Raw genomic sequence first — 17,712 nt, 5'->3', positions numbered from 1 at the left:
CTCTACATTCATGAATACTGTTATTTCACACATCCTAAAGAAACATTCATTTGATCATACTTTCCTTCCTCTCTCTGTCTCTCCCTCTCATTTCCACCCTCCCTTTCAACTTTAAGCTCACTGGGTGGTCTATTCCCTGGGCCTTTGCTTCCTCTCCTCCAACTCCCTCCTTGATCTGCTTCAGTCCTACTGTACTAAAACTGCACTTGCAAAAGTCACTAGCAATCTCTTCCTGCCAAATCTAAGAGCCTCTTCTCTATACACATTTTCCTTGATCCCTCTTTTGCATTCCTAGTGACAACTTGAAAGTGTCTTTCTTGGACTTGCATCACTATGTTCTTTCCTGTTTCTCCTCTTATTTTGCTAACCTCTCCCCTTTGGTGGATCTTCTTTTCCTTTTCTCCTGCTCTGTTCAAGTTAACCAATGATTTGTCCTTGGTCTCCTTTCTATCATTGCACTTGACTCCAGTTGATGTCTTCTTCTCTCATTGTCTCGATGCAACATATACTCCCACCCCTTTTGGACAGGAATTGTCTCTTCATTATGTGTGTGTGTAGTGCCTAGTAAGCAGGGGACAGAATCCCTGACTGGGGTCTCCATCAGGTGCAACTGCATTACAAATAAGAAGTCATCTGATCATTTTTGATCTAATGACTCTCAAACCCACCTCTGTCCAGATTTTTATCTCGTCCACTCTTATTCATCTCTCTTCATGGATATCTCACTGTTTTCTTAAATTCAAACTTCTAATCTTTCTTCTTAACTCCTCTCCCTATCACTTTGCCCATATCTCAGACTCAGAATCTTGCTAACACACTAGCTCACATCACAGTTCTCTCCCACCAAGAATACCATAACCTCCTCCTCTACTGCATCTCTGCCTCTCTTTTTTTCCAGTCTTTCCTACATTCAGCAGCTAAAACTGTCTCTCTTTTCTATTGCTTTATAAGTGTTGTGACATGGTCCGAGTCCATTTTTGGCTCCCTGTCTCCTTCCAAATAAAGTTCAAGAGCTTCATCCACACTTTTAATGCTCTTTCCAAATAAGTCCCATCTATATATTCCTTCCCATTGGTCTCTGTCTTTCCCCACTTTTCATGTTTTGTTGGTCCTTGTATCTTTTCCTCACACACATGACTTCCTACTCTGTTTTCCTGTGTCCCAACACCAGAAGTGAGATCAGTCTTCTATCAGGCCAACCATCTTCACTCTCTCCACTAAATTCCTCCCTAAAACTCACTTCATTTGCCTTGATTTCTTCCAGTGACTTCCATGCCTCCTGTCTACTCCATTTCCTCCGTCCACATGGCCTACATCATTATCAATATTTTGAAAATTAAAACTGCTAGGATTCCTTTAAAATATGTGACTCACTTTTATTTATTTTAATCCTTATATTTTCCTTCCTTACCCTTTTGCCTGATTATCTTCAATTTTCATGATTTTCTATTGAAATCTGATAGGCAGATTTGGATTTTAACTTTTATCCAGCCCTAATAAAGTCTGAAATAGTCATTACTTCTAAAAGTAATGAGTGCCAACAGCTGTTTAAAGACAATAAATTGAGCTTCTTAGATATCTCAGACAAAACCCTGTACTTAATTGTAATACACCAGAGGTTTGGGCTAGTTAAGTTTCATTCTATTGCAAATTTGCATAGAATCTCAGTATTAAACCGTTCAAACCACAAGAGCAGAAAACATTTGCATAATGTCTCATAGATTTAAATACTTCTTTTAAATCTCCAGTTAACACTTTTTGTGCTGAATGAGTATTTCCACTCATCTTGTTCATGTCCCAATGTATGGTGCTAAGGAAGTGGGGAGGTTGCTTTTCTTTTTTATTATCAACACTACGGATCTCCAAACTGTTCTCTTATAACAAAGTATACGTGTGTGAAGTCAGTTTTGAAAACACTCCAATAACTCAGCAAAATCAAAATAAAATTTCATCCATACCACCAGAAGGCACAGCTACACAATAGGAATTAAAGCTTTTCAGAGTAGGGCCTGCCAATTTCAAATTTCTACTCCAAACTGCTCAGGTACTAGAGCTGTTCAAAATGGATCACTTAAACAATAATGTCAAAAAGTACATTTTACCACTCTTTTTGTAGTAGTGAATGACAATCACTTTTCCTCAAATTTCCCCCAAAGTCTGAGTAATATTGAAAATTTCAGTTTGAAAGAAAAAAGGGTTACAAAGTTCTAAGCATATGAAAAGCCTTTTAAACAGATGAAATACTAGCTACGCACTTCTTCACTACTGTGTACACAAACAGCAAATATTACAATATTTATTTTTCAGTAGTGCCTGGATAAATATAATTTCCTAACAAGCAATAAAATACTCCAAGTAGTCTGTTTCTGAAGAATTACTGCATTTCTTGGCTAATGAACCTAGGATTTCATAACTCTTAAAATGTACAAGTATAACAAGAAATACATTTTCATTTTCATCTTGTTGCTAGTTTAACAATTTTACCATTACAAAACATTTTTTTCAAAAAAGCAAAATATTTACCTCCAACAATTATAGATAGTACAGCACATTCATATTAATGACATAAATTGTACACAGAAATAACATTTTATGTAATTGAAAGCAGTCACTTACCATCCAGTAAAGTTTCACCACATATTTTCCATAGCTATTGTACAGTGGCGTGTGTCCCTTAATAGCCTTGCATAAGGCATATATATGCTCCCATGGCTTCCAAGAGAGTATAGGTGTTTCATTAGTATTGGTTTTACCCTCATTAGTGAAAACACTCACATTATATATTCTCCAGACTGCACAAATTTCACTTATTATCCATCTCATCAGCTGAAATCAAAGAAATTTAAAAAAAAAAAAAAGTTTATCACATTACACATTTTAGGAAAAAAATAAAATGAAGTTAAATTATATTAGTCAGAAAATGCAAAACAATTTTAAAGGTTAACTGAAAAGTGAGTCTCACATAAGAGTGCATTAAAATTAATTTTATTGCAAGATTTGCTTATCAGTACAAATATCCTTAAAAGTCATCCATAATGTGACATTTAGCTGCATTTAGATCCACAAAGCTTTATGAAAATAGGAACTGCTAATAGATATCGTATTAATTAATCCATGCCATCAAGAGTACATCTCATGCCACAATAGTGTTGTTTCATGTATGTTTTAGGTGGGAGGCCTACAAAGTGAAGCTGGCAAGGTCTAATGATAAGACTGCAAACAAGAATCTACTTTTACATTGTACATATCATGCCTAGTAGTATGCATTAATTATAGCGCATTCACATTTCTTGCATTTAGTATCCGCTGCATTTATTTTATGTTCTTTTAAAGAAAAGAACATTTATATAATCAAATATTCTACCAAGAAATTGAATACTCTTCACTGACCAATCACGATTCACCAACACATGAGAGCAACAAGAGCTGGCACTAATCACAAGAGAAAAGTGGCCTTAGAACTTTTGGGAAATCTGGATGCTGACTGACTGATGAGCAGGTCACAGAGTATAGTGCATTAATGACCACAAGATACACTTAACCTTTACTGGTAAGGAAGGTTTTCCTTACTATGTAAGACACAAGTTTATTTTTATGTGTTTAAAGGTTACGTGACTTGGGAAGCTAAGCCTTCTTTTTTATTTCTTTAACTCAAATACAATATAAGCGGTTCCTGTGGCGTACTGAAGTGAGGGGAGGAAAAAGAAGACGCCATACCCCTGGGTGCCAGCCGACCAGGTGTAGTGCCAAAAACTCTGACTGGCAAAGTTTGTGACCAGCTCCTCCACCTCCCATCCTCTCTGCCCCCGCGCTGGGTGCAACAAGGGAGCCGTGGGCTGGGTCGGCATCGCCACCAGCATGTCAGTGGGGGGTGGTTCCTGCAAGGAGGGCCCAGCTGGTACCTCGCCAGGCTGTCGCCTGTGTGCATGGTCCCCTTGGTACACCACTGCTGCCACACCCACCAACCCCATAATGGGAGGGGAAGGGATGGAGGAGAGCGGGAAATAGGCCCACAGACCCCACCCCCATGGGGCGCTGCCGCCAACGGGGGATGCAAATACATGTATTGGCCCCTGGCGCTGGAGAGCCATGATACGCCACTGAGCAGTTCCACAGGAATACCTATATATTAAAGTTGGCTCTTTTATAAGTCAGCGTCCTTGCCCTAAAGAGAGGTCCATCAATGTGTAGAGTAGTAATAATTTAAATTTAAATAGTCTTGTATTCAATATGTACATATTTCCATTTTTATTAATATTTGAATACTTTGTGTTAGCCAACTGCAGTTAGTAGCTTTTGTTTTGGGGTTTCCGCTTCCCTAATCCCAATTAAAGACAGGTTTGACCAAAATCCCATGATCCAGTTCCAGATCCAACTTTACAGTTCAAGCATCATCTTATAATGTTCAAGCACCTAACTTTGAAAAAGTTAATATTTGGATCCAAATTTCAAAGCTGCAAGTTCAGGAGTGTTTGGATCTGAGTCTACAGTTCAGACCAAGCTCTAATCAAAATCCAGAATTCTTAGCTCTGCCCTGAAAATAGAAATATAACGCTATCACCCTTTTATAAAAGAAGATATTATTGTTTGGCAGTTTTCCCTACTGATTCACTTCAGTGTTCTTTTTAAGGAAGTGAGGCATCCCAGATAACATATGGTAGTTTTGTAACATGAATAACTGTTTGCTAGGATCTGAAACCACCAATTCAGACCATATATTTATTTCAAACTGTGTGTCAAATAACGGGCCTTTATATAAGAGCCATTAAGCCATTGAGTTCCTTCAGTCTTTAAGGCCCGGCTTGACAGAGCTCTGGCTGGAATGATTTAGTTGGGTTTGGTCCTGCTTTGAGTAGGGTGTTGGACTAGATGACCTCCTGAGATCTCTTACATCCCTAATCTTCAATTATTCTGTTTGCAAGCCTCAACATTTGCATTTTGCCCAGTTTTAACAAAGAAAAAAATGAAAGACATGTAATTTGTTTTGAAGCAGGGGCATGCACAAGGAGGGGCAAGCAGGGGCATGGACCCACCCCAATTGGTAGGGGCACGGAACTCCTTCGGGGCTGGAACAGGGAGAGCCAGTTCCTCCAGCCACTGGGGGAAACAGAGCTCCTTTGGCCCCGAGGCTGCTGGAGGAGAGCCAGCTCTGTGGAGGGAGAGTGAGCTCCACCAGCCCTAGGGCTGTGGAGGAAGAGGGAACCAGCTCCTTGGGCAATGGGGAGCACAGAACGTACTCCTCCAAAAGGGGCCACATTTTTATTCCTGTGCATGCTCTGTTTTGAAATGATAAGTTTTAAGAGATTCGTTCCTATTCTCCTCTACCTCCTGCATAATGTTAGCTATAAGATATGAAAAATAATATTAGTTCCCATAATGAATAGTGTTTATATTTATTATAATGTAAAAATATTAAACTCATTTTAAAACATATTCTAAATATTTTCAAAAATAATCACTTTGCCATGCACTGCTCTTTAAAGAGCATATCCTGTCCTTGGGTTCATAATTAGCCTCTCTGATGCACAGACTTGGAACGCTCATACAAGCCAGTACCTAAACGCATTCCCACACTTGGCCTCTATTCTATATAGTGAACATTGTAAACTAAAATGATAAAAGATTTTTCACTACTTTTAGATTCCATACTTATTTTGTGGCAGTGAGCTTACCCTTGGGTGACCAGATGTTCTGATTTTATAGGGTCCCAATATTTGAGGCTTTTTCTTATATAGTGCCTATTACCCCCCAATTCCCTGTCCCGATTTTTCACACTTGCTAGCTGGTCACCCTAGTTTAAAGTTAAAAATCTTTACTTCCTTTTCTAACTACTAGTTCTTTTTTTCCTTTTAGCATTAACATACGTTTATTTCCATACAAGTATTAACAAATATTATTCGTAACCTGTACTGTTACTTTAAAAGACTCATTTATGTTGGTAAACCTCTTATTAGCTCTGTATTTATTTGTTCAATTTCCAAGAATGGTAATCCTTCATTACTAAATCGGTTTGATCCTGATATGAGGCTGTCTGTCATTTTTGCCCCACTGACAGGATTTCCCATACTTTATTTCTTCTATTGATGGTCTATTTATACCACTAATGTTGAGGGATCAGTCCTTAATGTGACATGAGCCATCATGTTTACTACATACCTCGCTACCAAGTAAGTGTTCATTTGCTGAAAAAAGGTCAAACCAGTTTTCATTTTTCACTATTACAGGAACCTGAAAGAGAAGAGGTTTTAGTTGAAAGCCTGTGGCTATATTCACTTAAAAGAATCAAGGTGCACAAAAAATATATGAGCACAAATTGTACTAATGCTAGAAATGTCAGTCATCAGCTAAAACGCTTCCAGACTTGCAAATTCCCTGACTGCTTCAATATTTCTTAATAGAAAGAAAAAGAATGTCTTCAAAAGATAGGTGTTCAAAATTTAAGTTAATCATCGTTAAGTTGTATTGGGAACTTAGTTAACAAGTGATAACTTGCAAAAGTTTTCTGTGTCCAATGAACAAGAAACATTAACAATTACAGATTTGCTCCTTTCACTACACAACATTCAAATACAACTTTAATGATAACTGAAAATGAATTTTAGAGGCTCAGTTTAGGTTGTAGTAATTTTTAATTTTTTCATGACATAGACAAAAAAACCTTGTCATGAAAGAAACTGCCTCAAGTGGAAATTGCTGTCTGTGAAAGAACTGCAGTAGAATTTAATATACTAGGGATGCTGAAGAATATGATGGAGATGCGTCAACAGCTCTGCAAGGGGAAGACAGTTTATTTAGATTATACCTGGCTCTAGCAAGTCTCTCACTTTTATGATTATCAGCTTCACCCAAGATATTTGATTTAAAAGGTGGTGCTCTATAGTCATTTCCCACTCGCCTACTAAAAACATTTTGAATCATTTGGCTCTAAGGTGTTTGTTGTTTTGTAATTTTGTTTTACAAAAACAAAAACAAATCTTCAGGACCATTCCTGTTTCCAGTGAAGTCACTCTGAATTTTGCCACAGTACTGAATGTGCATGATTTGTATACATGTCACACAATAGTTTACAAAGATATAGACATCTGGGCCTGAGTCACCCATAAAGCAGAATACATGCTGATGATCTACTTAGCAAACAGATTGTTATTTTGATCTTTATTCATTTTATAATTTATCCATTGTCAAAATATCCTCTAAGACCAAGATGATTTACAAATGATTACACTTATTGTTCTGTAACATTAGTCAGATCCACAAGATGACTCAATAGCTAATTGACTTGAGATACTAGTGGTATCCCTCTAAATTTACCAACATTGCTAAGTATAGAGTTAGGCAATTAATGAAAAATACCAATTTTTTACAGCCTCTTTCTAGTGTGTGGTGAATGCTGTTTTAATGACATTCTAGAAGCAAAGTCTCCTCTGAGAACATTTATGAAAAAATTATTTGCTTTCTTGTACTTTCTTCTGCTCTTTACATCATTCAAGCCTCATTAAGTTGAGTATTAGTAATCACTTGTTGAAATGAGATTTTTACTATGGAAATGCTTTACTATATAACTTCAAAAATTTTACTTCAGTGTATAGCAAGTGACAAGAGATTTGTGTTAATACCATTGTTCCAGTAAGATGAACATTTTTTACAGTGAAAGGTTAGTGGATATTTCTAAAATAGACAAACAACCTTTGTTCCTTCCCATTTGAGCCTAGCTCTTCATATTCTACCAGGTATGCAAACATTTTAGTTTCCTAAGAATGTGTTAAACAGTGTGTAGCATGCGCCTTACTACTGCCAACCCACATTATTCTCAAGAATCCTTTGAAGAAACACGTTCTGTTTCAGCAGCTGTTTCAGTTCTATTTATTGATGACTCTCATAAGACAAAAGTGCATTTTTTTCAAAGGTTACTTTTGGGGTCTCTTCAATAGTTTGCTTGCTCCAAACAGTGTGTGTATGTCAGATTATGTCTTGACAAGAGTTCAAGCCAAAACATAACTACATTTTTAAAAAGTAATCAGTAACTCATTTCTGACCTCAATCTTTAATACCTCCAAATAGAAAACATATGCAATCCAGGCTAAAAATCAACTGGTATGGATGTAGACTTCATCAAGACACTAACAAGGAAGTTAGCTTTTTTTATTATTGTCCATGTATACAACCAGAATGTTTGTTCATTTATGGGCAATTTGGCAATAACATGTATGAGGATTCCAGTGAAAGTCTTTAGAAACAAACAAAAAACAGGGTTACTTACCAGTAACTGTTGTTCTTCGAGATGTGTTACTCATATCCATTCCAATTAGGTGTGTGCGCGCCCCGTGCACAGATTCCCGGAACCTTTTTCCTTAGCACTCCTAATTGGAATGCATATGAGCAATCACTCGAAGATAGAATTGTTTTTATTTTTGATCAGCTGCTTGAATCTTCTTATTACTTTACATATACTTGTTCACCATATCCTTTTCTGTTTCTATCACATTTAACACTAACTACATAATTTTAATTGCTTTTCATCACTTGGTTTTTATGACCATTTTATTAATATCTATAATGTTTATATCAATTTTGGAACTTGACATAAAATTAAGGAGATTAAATAAACAAAAAGAGTTAATTAAATGCTAAACAAATTAAATGCTTTATTCACTGGGCTCTGAAGATGGATGTTATAGTTGATTTGAAGGATTTTATATACATGTAGTTTTATCAGTTTCTGGCTCCCAGATCTTTTGCCCCAGTCCTTTAGATATCACAACTCAATCTATGTATTTTGGCAGCATTTATCATGCAATCTTTTGCTCTTGTCAATTTCTGTCCTCCCCCTCTCAGACCCCATTAAAAATTAAAATTTGAAACCGCTTACCGCTTACTGCTGACACAAATAAAACTGACAAGACTGAAAAGCTGGAGGGGCAGGCAAAGTGTTTTAACCTTCAGATTTCAAATGGAACAAAAGGCGAAGAGGACAGTTTTATATTTAAACAGCAGCAACAGATTTTCAGAGTTGAAGAGCATTTCACCTGTGACTTGGCAAGCAGATTATTCATTTTTTGGTTTGTTTCTATTTAAAAGCAGTTGAAAATTAAGTAAAGGAGTTGTGTAGAAATAAAACAAGTTACTGGTTATTTGCCAGCCAAATATTGTCAACGATATGGACATGTTATGTAGGCAGTTCAAAGAAGTGGGATGTCTGAAGTGGGAGAGCAAGGATAGTGTTATATCATGTGTACAATCATAATGTCAGGCCTAGTCTACACTGCCGGCGGATTTAGGTGGCAGTCAACAGGAGATACGCAAGCTACACAGAGTAGCTTGCATATCTCCCGTTGACTTACTAGCTTCTACTTACCACGGCATCCCCACTGTGCTGCGCCAATGGGAAATGCCCTCCAGTCGACGCAGCATTACTCTTCTTGCGGGAGTGGATTAATGGCATAGTCTTCTGGGATCGATTGAGCAGGTCTCCACTGCCACTCAATCGATCCCGCGGAATCGATCCTGCACTGCCAACAATGCGGCTGGCAGTGTAGACATACCCTCAGATATGCATGGTAGATTTCTACTTCAATGTTCTGCTCAAGTGAAACCACAGTCTAAAAAGCTCAAGTGGGAGAATCAGGTCAGGCCCTTTGGCCCCACTGTTACTTTGCCAAAAAGTTTTGGCATTCTTAAAAAGGGAGAAAACAGTACAGGAACTGTGGTATCTCCAGAGTATCAAGAAGGCATCTCTCATTGCATGTTTCATATATGGGGACCTGTAGGAAAAAAACTGGAGTTTTGTGAATTTACAAGAGCAGGCAAGTAGTTTCCCTTTTGGTGTTAATCCCTTCTGCTCACTGATGGCACTAATGGATAAACAGCACCTGGAACAGGGAGGTTCTTCTCTTCACTACTTTGCCCCTGTTCACCAGCTAGACTGACTGCATTTCTTCCTCAAATGTAACTCATTTTTTTTTATGGTCACATGGGTGCGATGCTCTGACTTGGGTTCTCTATGACTTGTTAAATAACAAGACATCACTGTGCTGTTATCTGGTAGTATGTGAACATCAGTACCCTGGAGGTGGGGGGGCAGGAGAGGGGTGGAACATGCAATACAGTTAGGGGCTTGCCAGACAGCAGGAAGTTCTAACATGTTTCATCTGTCTCATAAGCCATTCTCTGTTTATTTGGAGGAGGCACCTCATGATGATTTTGAGGTAGTGTCTCCAGAATTTCTGCAGCTGACAAGTCTAGAAAAGAGTGCATTTGTAGAGGGAGGTGGCTTGCAGTTCCCGCACTGTAAATTTCTTGTTCATTTAATTGAGGAAAGGTAGCATATGTCTCTTCTACTATAGTTGTCTCTTCTGCTGCAAGGACATTCTAAGCATTTGCAATACATTAGCCTAGTTGTGACAAGTTGGAATTCTATCACTCTGCAGTTATAACAATTGTGGCTGCTATTAACACTGCAGTTATCAATTAAATTTCAGTTAGTTTTCTCATGCAGACCAACAATGTATATAAAAAGACAAAACAATTAATTTCATTGAGGCAACTCAGGGAATAAGGTGGAAGAGTACAACCCATAATTTTTATGAGATGTTGTTGATAATAAGTGCACATACAAACTTTTGGAGTTTTTGCCATATGAAATGTGCTTTGCCAGAAAAAGAAGAAATACATTTTCTAACTTAAAGTCTACATTGCTATAAGATCCTGTATCTCCTCTTCTGTACAGTTGAAATACATGCTTCTTACCTTATTAGTTAAAAATTCATGTGGACGTTTCCAGGAATTCACTTTTAAGGAAGGTGGCAATTCAATCTTCCCTTCAGGGTCTTCAAAGACATGCTATATAGAATATACATGTACATTGAACAGTTTGTATTTGCTATACCATTGAATCTTCAAGATTTAAAATGCTTTATTGTGCCTGACTATTCACAGGGAAGAAAATCAAACATTATGGAATAGTGAAGAGAAAAGATGGTTACTTGGTTGATGGTTACTCAATAAGCAGAGCTCTCAGAATATACGGTGTCTGCAAAATCCAAATGAAAGACTATGAGAGTTTGGACATAGTCTAGCACATCAGGTGCTTGAAATGAGTAGAAGGGTACTCAACTTGTGTTGTTTTTACTCAGAGAGTAAAATATGAGTAGATCTCCCATTTCTTCCTGGAGTCTAAGACTTTCGTGTCTTTTATTGCCTTTCCTTCAAACTACATTATTTGGAATCCCTATTCTATTCTGTCTTCCAGGAAGGCTGCCTGAAGGACTGTTCAGGCTATTTATTCTGGGAGTAAAGACCACACAGTCTGAGCAATCTCAGGCAGCACACCCTTCTCCCAGTCATTTTTGAGTACTTAAGACACTGATTCATAAATAATGTTTTCTTCTTACAACAAGCTCATTACTCAAAGGCAACTGATTCTTCAGATCTGCCATGAGTACGTAGGACTGGAAAGCAGATCCTGGGTCATCAAGTCCAGTCCCCCGCTATCACAGGCAACACCTATCAAATAATCCCATTCTTAAAATTGTCAAACTCCATTTTAGATCTAATTGAGTGAATCCTACACTAAGATTAAAACTATTCTAACACTAAACCCAAAGTTTTCTACCTAGGAAGCCTAAAGTTAGACTCCTAAATCCATATTTAGACAGAAAATTAAATGGGGGATTGAGCATCTACAACTCTCACTGCAGTCAATGGGAGCTATAAGTGCTCAGCATCTGAGCACCAGGGTGCTAAATCAGGTGTCTGGATACGGATGTAGGGACTGAAAGTTGGGCCAAAGTTTTAAACTTCAGTGGCTATCTAAGCAACAAGCACTCGCTAAGAATAAACTAGCATAGGTTATAGGAAGTTTGGCTAAATTAATTGTACAATTTAGGATGGGGAAATGATTCCGAGACTGCTCTCACTGATGGAAAGAGAGGAACTGATGACAGGGACATGGGTAGGACCTTAAATCCCCACAACTGGAATGTTACTTCAGTGGGTAGATGTACAGGTACTACCTAATGGCTAAGCCATCTTGACATGCTTCAAGGACTGCAAGCTATGGTATGCAACTACTACAGTGTAATCTGCAGAGACAGTTTCAGGAAGAAGAACTATGGTGCTTTAAATAGTTATCAATTAAGAAAAGACATTAGAAAAGCATGAAAAATCATTACTCTGTTTCTCTCTTGCTTAGAAGTTTGATTTTATCAATTTCCTCTGTGTACTAGTCTGTGCCTTAAAACTGGAACAGTAATATTAGGGAAGTAGAAAAGCTTGTAGGGAATACAGACCTTTTCAGAATTGGTTAATATTCCAAAAGCTTAAATGAAACCTAGCAGGCTGGACTGAAGGATTAACCAGTGGATACTGTAGTTACTTGTTTGACCAAGTTTGCATAGAGTTCCACAGTGAGGGCAAAATTCTGTTTTCAGATGTGGACACAGTTTACAATGGAATTTAACCTCTCACTATGCAAGGGATCAAATGAGAAAAAACGAAATATGATTCTCCCTCTGGAGAGTATTCACAGGCAGTCACAGAAGTACTTCAGTGAGAAGGTTATCACGTGTAGTGTGTTTTACCGGCGACCAAAACCTTTTAGCACCACGTTTTACACATCAAGTATACGAAAGAAACAATGTGTCACACATCTTGATGCTAGAGATCTGAAGAGTCGAAGAAATACATGAAAGATGCTTAAAGGAGAAAAGATTTTCAATTATAATCATTTTTATGTATTATTTCTATTGCAATATTATCTGGCGCTCCAAGCCAAGCTTTTTATTAATTATTATGATTAGAAAGCTACTTTTTTCTCAGTTTTATTAATCACTGGCTAGCAAATCAGAGCCAAAAACTGACTCATTTGTATATGGAAGTACAAGGGACAGACATTCTTATTGCCATATAGTGTGGCTCCACAGCAGGCATATCCACCAGGGCTCAGTCAAGATCAGAATAGAGCTAGAGTCTCAGGAACCATTCTGTGACACATAGGTGTCTAGTTCTTGCGAATTAGTTGTATGTCCCCTTTGCACATCCTGCCCCTCTTTGCCCACAGCACTAAGATTGCTGGACTAGGTCCCCAAACTGGTGTCACCCCATGAACAGTATTTGAAGAGGAACTCTCTCTTCCTCATCCCATAATCCACATAAGGGGTAGTGCTGGGCAGCCATAGAGCAATATTTTAAATCTAACAATTTATGCAACAGTGTTTAGAATCCGGGTAAGGAAGCAATACATTCGCTGAACCATTAGGTAAGGGGAATGGGGCCAACAAGTAATTGTTAACTCTAGGTACGATCATTAACAAATATTTAAGACTATAAGATTTGTATAATATTCAGGGAATTATGAGTCCCAAGTAAAGCCTATTTTTCTGGGGTTTACACAAGCATAATTAATAAGTATTTTCCAGCATTGTTTACACTGTCCCAAGGTCTCTATAGATTGTCAGAAAATGTAAAAGCAATGTGTTTGCTCCATTAAAGGCTTCAATTTTAATTATAGCCTGAAACATTTTTGCTTTTTTGGGTTTGAAAACTGTTGCACAAATTACATAGAAAAATTTGAATGAAAAGAGGCAAAATGCTTTTAGCTTAAGACTGGATTTGGTCTAGTGGGAACCCACTTAAACAAAGGCAACAATTTAAAAGATGTGCTTGAGAAATTAACATGTTATCAGAAACAAATTATTCTGAAATTGGAGCAAAGCATTATTCTATTAAATATATGTAGACAAATCAAGCTGAAACACAAAAAACATGTGTCACATTCAACTTACTAAAACAGGACTTTTTCCAGCTTTATCTTTCTCTTTTCCAACTTTTCCTGCATCCCACTTTTCTGCATTGATATCTGCTTCGTTCCATTCTGGCCAAATGGGAAATTTCCCTTTCTTCGATTCACTAGCAGCACCCACATTGGGTAACACAGCAGCTGGCCTGGAAAGCAATCAACAACCAATTTAAAATGAAGATTACACCAGAGAAGAAAGAAAAGTTGTACAACAGAAAGATTTTCACAATGTAATAAGTTTTCATATTTGATTGTTTTAATTTAACTTAATTAAAAAGTTTAGTGCTACTAATTACAATACCTTTCCATTCTGAATTCAGAAAAAAGTAATACCAGAAAGTCTTTAAAACTACTAGATGCAATTTTGGGTTGTAATCCAGCAAAGCGTTTAAGCACATGCCAACTTTAATACTGCCACTACTCGATGGAGTATGAAGTGGAGCCTTAGGGTTTGATCCGCTAAAGCACAAGGGGTTGAACTGTAACATGGATGGAATCCTTAATTGTGCTGAACAGTGACCCTGCTGTGTGGATCCCTAGTCTTCCCCGGTGTGGAGAGATACAAACACCTGCCTGCCACACAACAGTAGTACATATGCATACAGCGCCTCAGGAGTATCCAGAGAATAAAAGGGGCATGACGATGGCTGGAATCAGGGCATGGCACCGCCTCCCCTATGAATGTGTGACCCAGGAGTGAAGTGGTGCATGTGCAAGATGACTTCCCTAAATGCCATTAAACTACTGGTTGCAAGCATAGGAGCTGTCTACCAATGAACCAGGCAGAAACCTGGCAGTTGCACCACAAGCACCCTGGTCCCAAACACAGACAACCTTGCTGAAGAAAAGGCATGAAGAAGATGGACAGCCTCCCTCAGTCAGCCAGAAAGGTGACCTGAGACAGAATCTGCTTCCTTACACTGTTCTAGAGCCATGTGCTCTTCTGTGATCAGTTCACTGCATCTCCCTGGGGGCTTGTCTCCCACACATGGGCAGATTTTAGATCATGTGACATTATGCAGGGTGCTCAGCACAGGGCTGCACTTGCACAGCAGTGCCAGAGTGCCCCAAGATCCACACAGGAGCAGGATCAAGATCTCAGAGAAGGGATTTCATATTTCTAACAGCTTTCAAATAAAGCATATCATATTTAAATAGTCTTTCTAGCTCATAGGGGTTTTTAATATACAATTTCTCAACGTTTTTCTGATTCTCATGATGTCTGTTTTAAAAAAAAAAACAATCTTGGCCCCTTCCTTACAAAACATTCCTTTCATCTACTATGAGCAGCAGCAGCAGATCTAGAGCTATATGTCTGCAGACTCAAGACGACAACACTGCATCAGTTTACATTTGGAAAGATATCTTCACAACCATCATTGTAACTGGTTCTTGTATGCTTTTTTTTTTTTTTTAATTAAAAGATGATCTCTTAAATTCAGCAGAAACTGAAAATTCCAGGGGCCCACATTTGCAAGGGAAATCTTCCCCCTTGTTATGGGTGAGTGGGTTTTTCAAATCCTGGCATGGGTTATATGTTATATCATGTGTGTATTTATATTGCTGTGAAAGAAATTGATGATTACATATAAAACAATCAAATTTTGAATTTCAGAACTATAATTTCTTCCTGGGGTTCTGGTGACTATACAAACCACTTAGGCTTTGCTTTTGTGATTTACTGTATCTCCACACCACTCAACAGATGTGGCATTTTGTATAATATGATTATAGGCTCATAACTTACAGTTTTGTTTTGTATTTTTAATTCTAGATACATATTAACGCCTAATTTTCAGTATAGTGAGTGTCAAATTAATTATGCCCAAACTCTAATCACATAAATACTGACTTCACAAAGAGGTCTTCTTAGAGTATTAGCAAGTGACATCCCTTTACTTTTAGTCTTTATTCTTTCCTTCTGATTAGCAGCAAGAACAAAGTGATGCTTAAAACTAAAGATCCTTCACTGTTTAATCAAGGATTATGTTGATACACACTCTTCGTAACTCTTCCTAGGAGTTAAATTATAAAAATTCAGTACCATCTGCCTGTGTATTCTGCTCTGTAGATTACAAGGGATAGCCCAAGTCATCTTCACAAACTGGAAGACAGATGTAGTTTCTGGGATGAAACTTCACTTTTCTCTCTTTGTCAAATATAAAAAAGCCTCAGGCATCTCCTCTAAAATTTTTAATCTTTCATTAACAGGATCATTTTCTCTAATGCATCATACAGAATGTCAAAAGATATTCCACTCTATTTTAATAATATTTAGAGTGCAAGCACAGGCATGCAGAATTTTAGTGAATTATCAGAGAGCGACACCACTTTTAGTTGCTTCACTGGGTTTGCTGTACCTGCATATTCGTACAGCAGTGAAGAACATCAGAATGCCAGCTCTATTAAAGGTTTCAGTACTCAGGATGCACCTTATTTTTGCTCCTTTCAAAACTGATCTACGCCAAGTCTACACCTAAAAATGATAATGATCTAGCTATGTTGCTCAGGCTTATGAAAGATATCAGACCCTGTGTTAGTTAAGTTAGCTAAGTCAACCTACCCTCCCTGTGTAGACATTGGCTACATTGACAGAAGAATTCTTCTGTTGACCTAGGTGCTGCCTCTTGGAGAGGAAAAACCCTTTTTCAGAGATCTAGGAAACACCTACCTACAGCAGCAGCACCACAGCTGTGTCACTGTCATGTAACCATACCTCTACGCATAACTCCTAGCATCCTTCGCATAGCAAGGTGCCACCCCAACACCCGCTCCCCTTGAAGCCAGAGGTGGTATGCAACAACTCTGCCTAAATTTCATCCCTCTGTCCTTTGACCTACTGCAAGCATAGGATTGTCCTGGTACTCCAGCCAGACTATTTTGCTGAAGTCCTAAAATTATGTATACAAAAAACAAGCCTTCAGCCTAGCTCAGCCCACCTGGTAGCCATCCCATCATAGACACACTTTTGACCATCCTTCTGTGCCTTAATCCACCCCATGATCCAGAGGCTGGCCCATTCCTCTTCTTACTCAGGAGTTCAGGAAGACTCCAGCTAAGCCTGCAACTCACCCCCTAAAAAAGCCTATCTGGCCTTTCTCCTTCTCAGCCTTCCTTCCAGATATTTCCCTGAGAGAAAGATCCATCATTCTCCACTCAGCTTCCTCCCACAACTGCCCTCACCGAGCTCCTTATGGACCAACAAGCCCTGCCTTGTCCTAGCTGGGCTTTATTCCTAATTAGTCCTGGCCCACCCTCCAGGTGCAAGTAGGTGGCTTAATTGCCCTCTCAAACCAATATTAACCTTCCCATGGCATGTGTGGGGTAAACATGGTATCACACTTTCACATACGCCCCCAAATAAATACATAAATAAAAAGTACATGTTCTTATGTTTCCCTGATTGTCTTATTCTGGATATATATATTAAATATAAATGAAGAACCTGGCAGTTTAAAAAGCCTTCAAGGACAACTCAATTGTCTTACAATTTTTATTTATTTATTTATTGATCTAAATGTGTGTTGTCACGCTGGCTGGATGGGGGGGGGGACATTTATTATATTGTTTGACATCAGTATGTCAAAATCATAGTAATTCATGTAAGATATGCCATGTCAGGTACTGTTAGAAAGGCTATAATGTGCTAAATAAGATGATAATGTTTATGTTCATGTGTTATATGTGTAATAGAAGTTATGGATATGTTTGAGATATCTGTATTTCAAATTGTGCTGTCTGGGTCACACCCCAGACAGGATGGCTGCAGAACAAAAGCCTGCTTGATGGCCCATTAAGAAATTCACAGGTGCAAGGGACCCAGAGGGAGAAGCCAGGGATATACCTGATGAGTCACCAAGATTTGCTCATGTGACTCTGGACTCCATTTTGGTTCCTGTGAAATTCCACAAGCAGCA

General features: G+C 38.3%; 1 protein-coding gene across 4 annotated transcripts in view; it reads right to left on the bottom strand.

Annotated features, from left to right (window-relative positions):
- ADGB (androglobin) overlaps nt 1-16,943 on the bottom strand; it is a 170,386-nt gene extending 153,443 nt beyond the window's left edge. For 3 of the 4 annotated variants that reach the window (XR_010918636.1, XM_067542212.1, XM_067542214.1), the window contains exons 1-5: nt 16,868-16,943; nt 13,782-13,941; nt 10,747-10,839; nt 6,157-6,228; nt 2,617-2,826 (exon numbers count right to left, since the gene is read on the bottom strand). Coding sequence is in view for 3 of the 4 variants with exons in the window: in XM_067542212.1 (XP_067398313.1) it covers nt 2,617-2,826; nt 6,157-6,228; nt 10,747-10,839; nt 13,782-13,941; nt 16,868-16,941 (609 nt within the window). In the remaining variant the exon portion in view is untranslated. The remainder of the gene's footprint in view (nt 1-2,616; nt 2,827-6,156; nt 6,229-10,746; nt 10,840-13,781; nt 13,942-16,867) is intronic. The other variant, XM_067542213.1, reaches the window with a different exon arrangement.
- Nucleotides 16,944-17,712: the final 769 nt, after the last annotated feature.

Source organism: Emydura macquarii, unplaced genomic scaffold, assembly GCF_026122565.2.
Source record: "Emydura macquarii macquarii isolate MOO-44397 ecotype Brisbane River unplaced genomic scaffold, CSIRO-AGI_Emac_v2 contig_705, whole genome shotgun sequence".
NCBI lineage: Eukaryota > Metazoa > Chordata > Testudines > Chelidae > Emydura > Emydura macquarii.
This window is presented reverse-complemented; position numbering and strand designations above follow the sequence as displayed.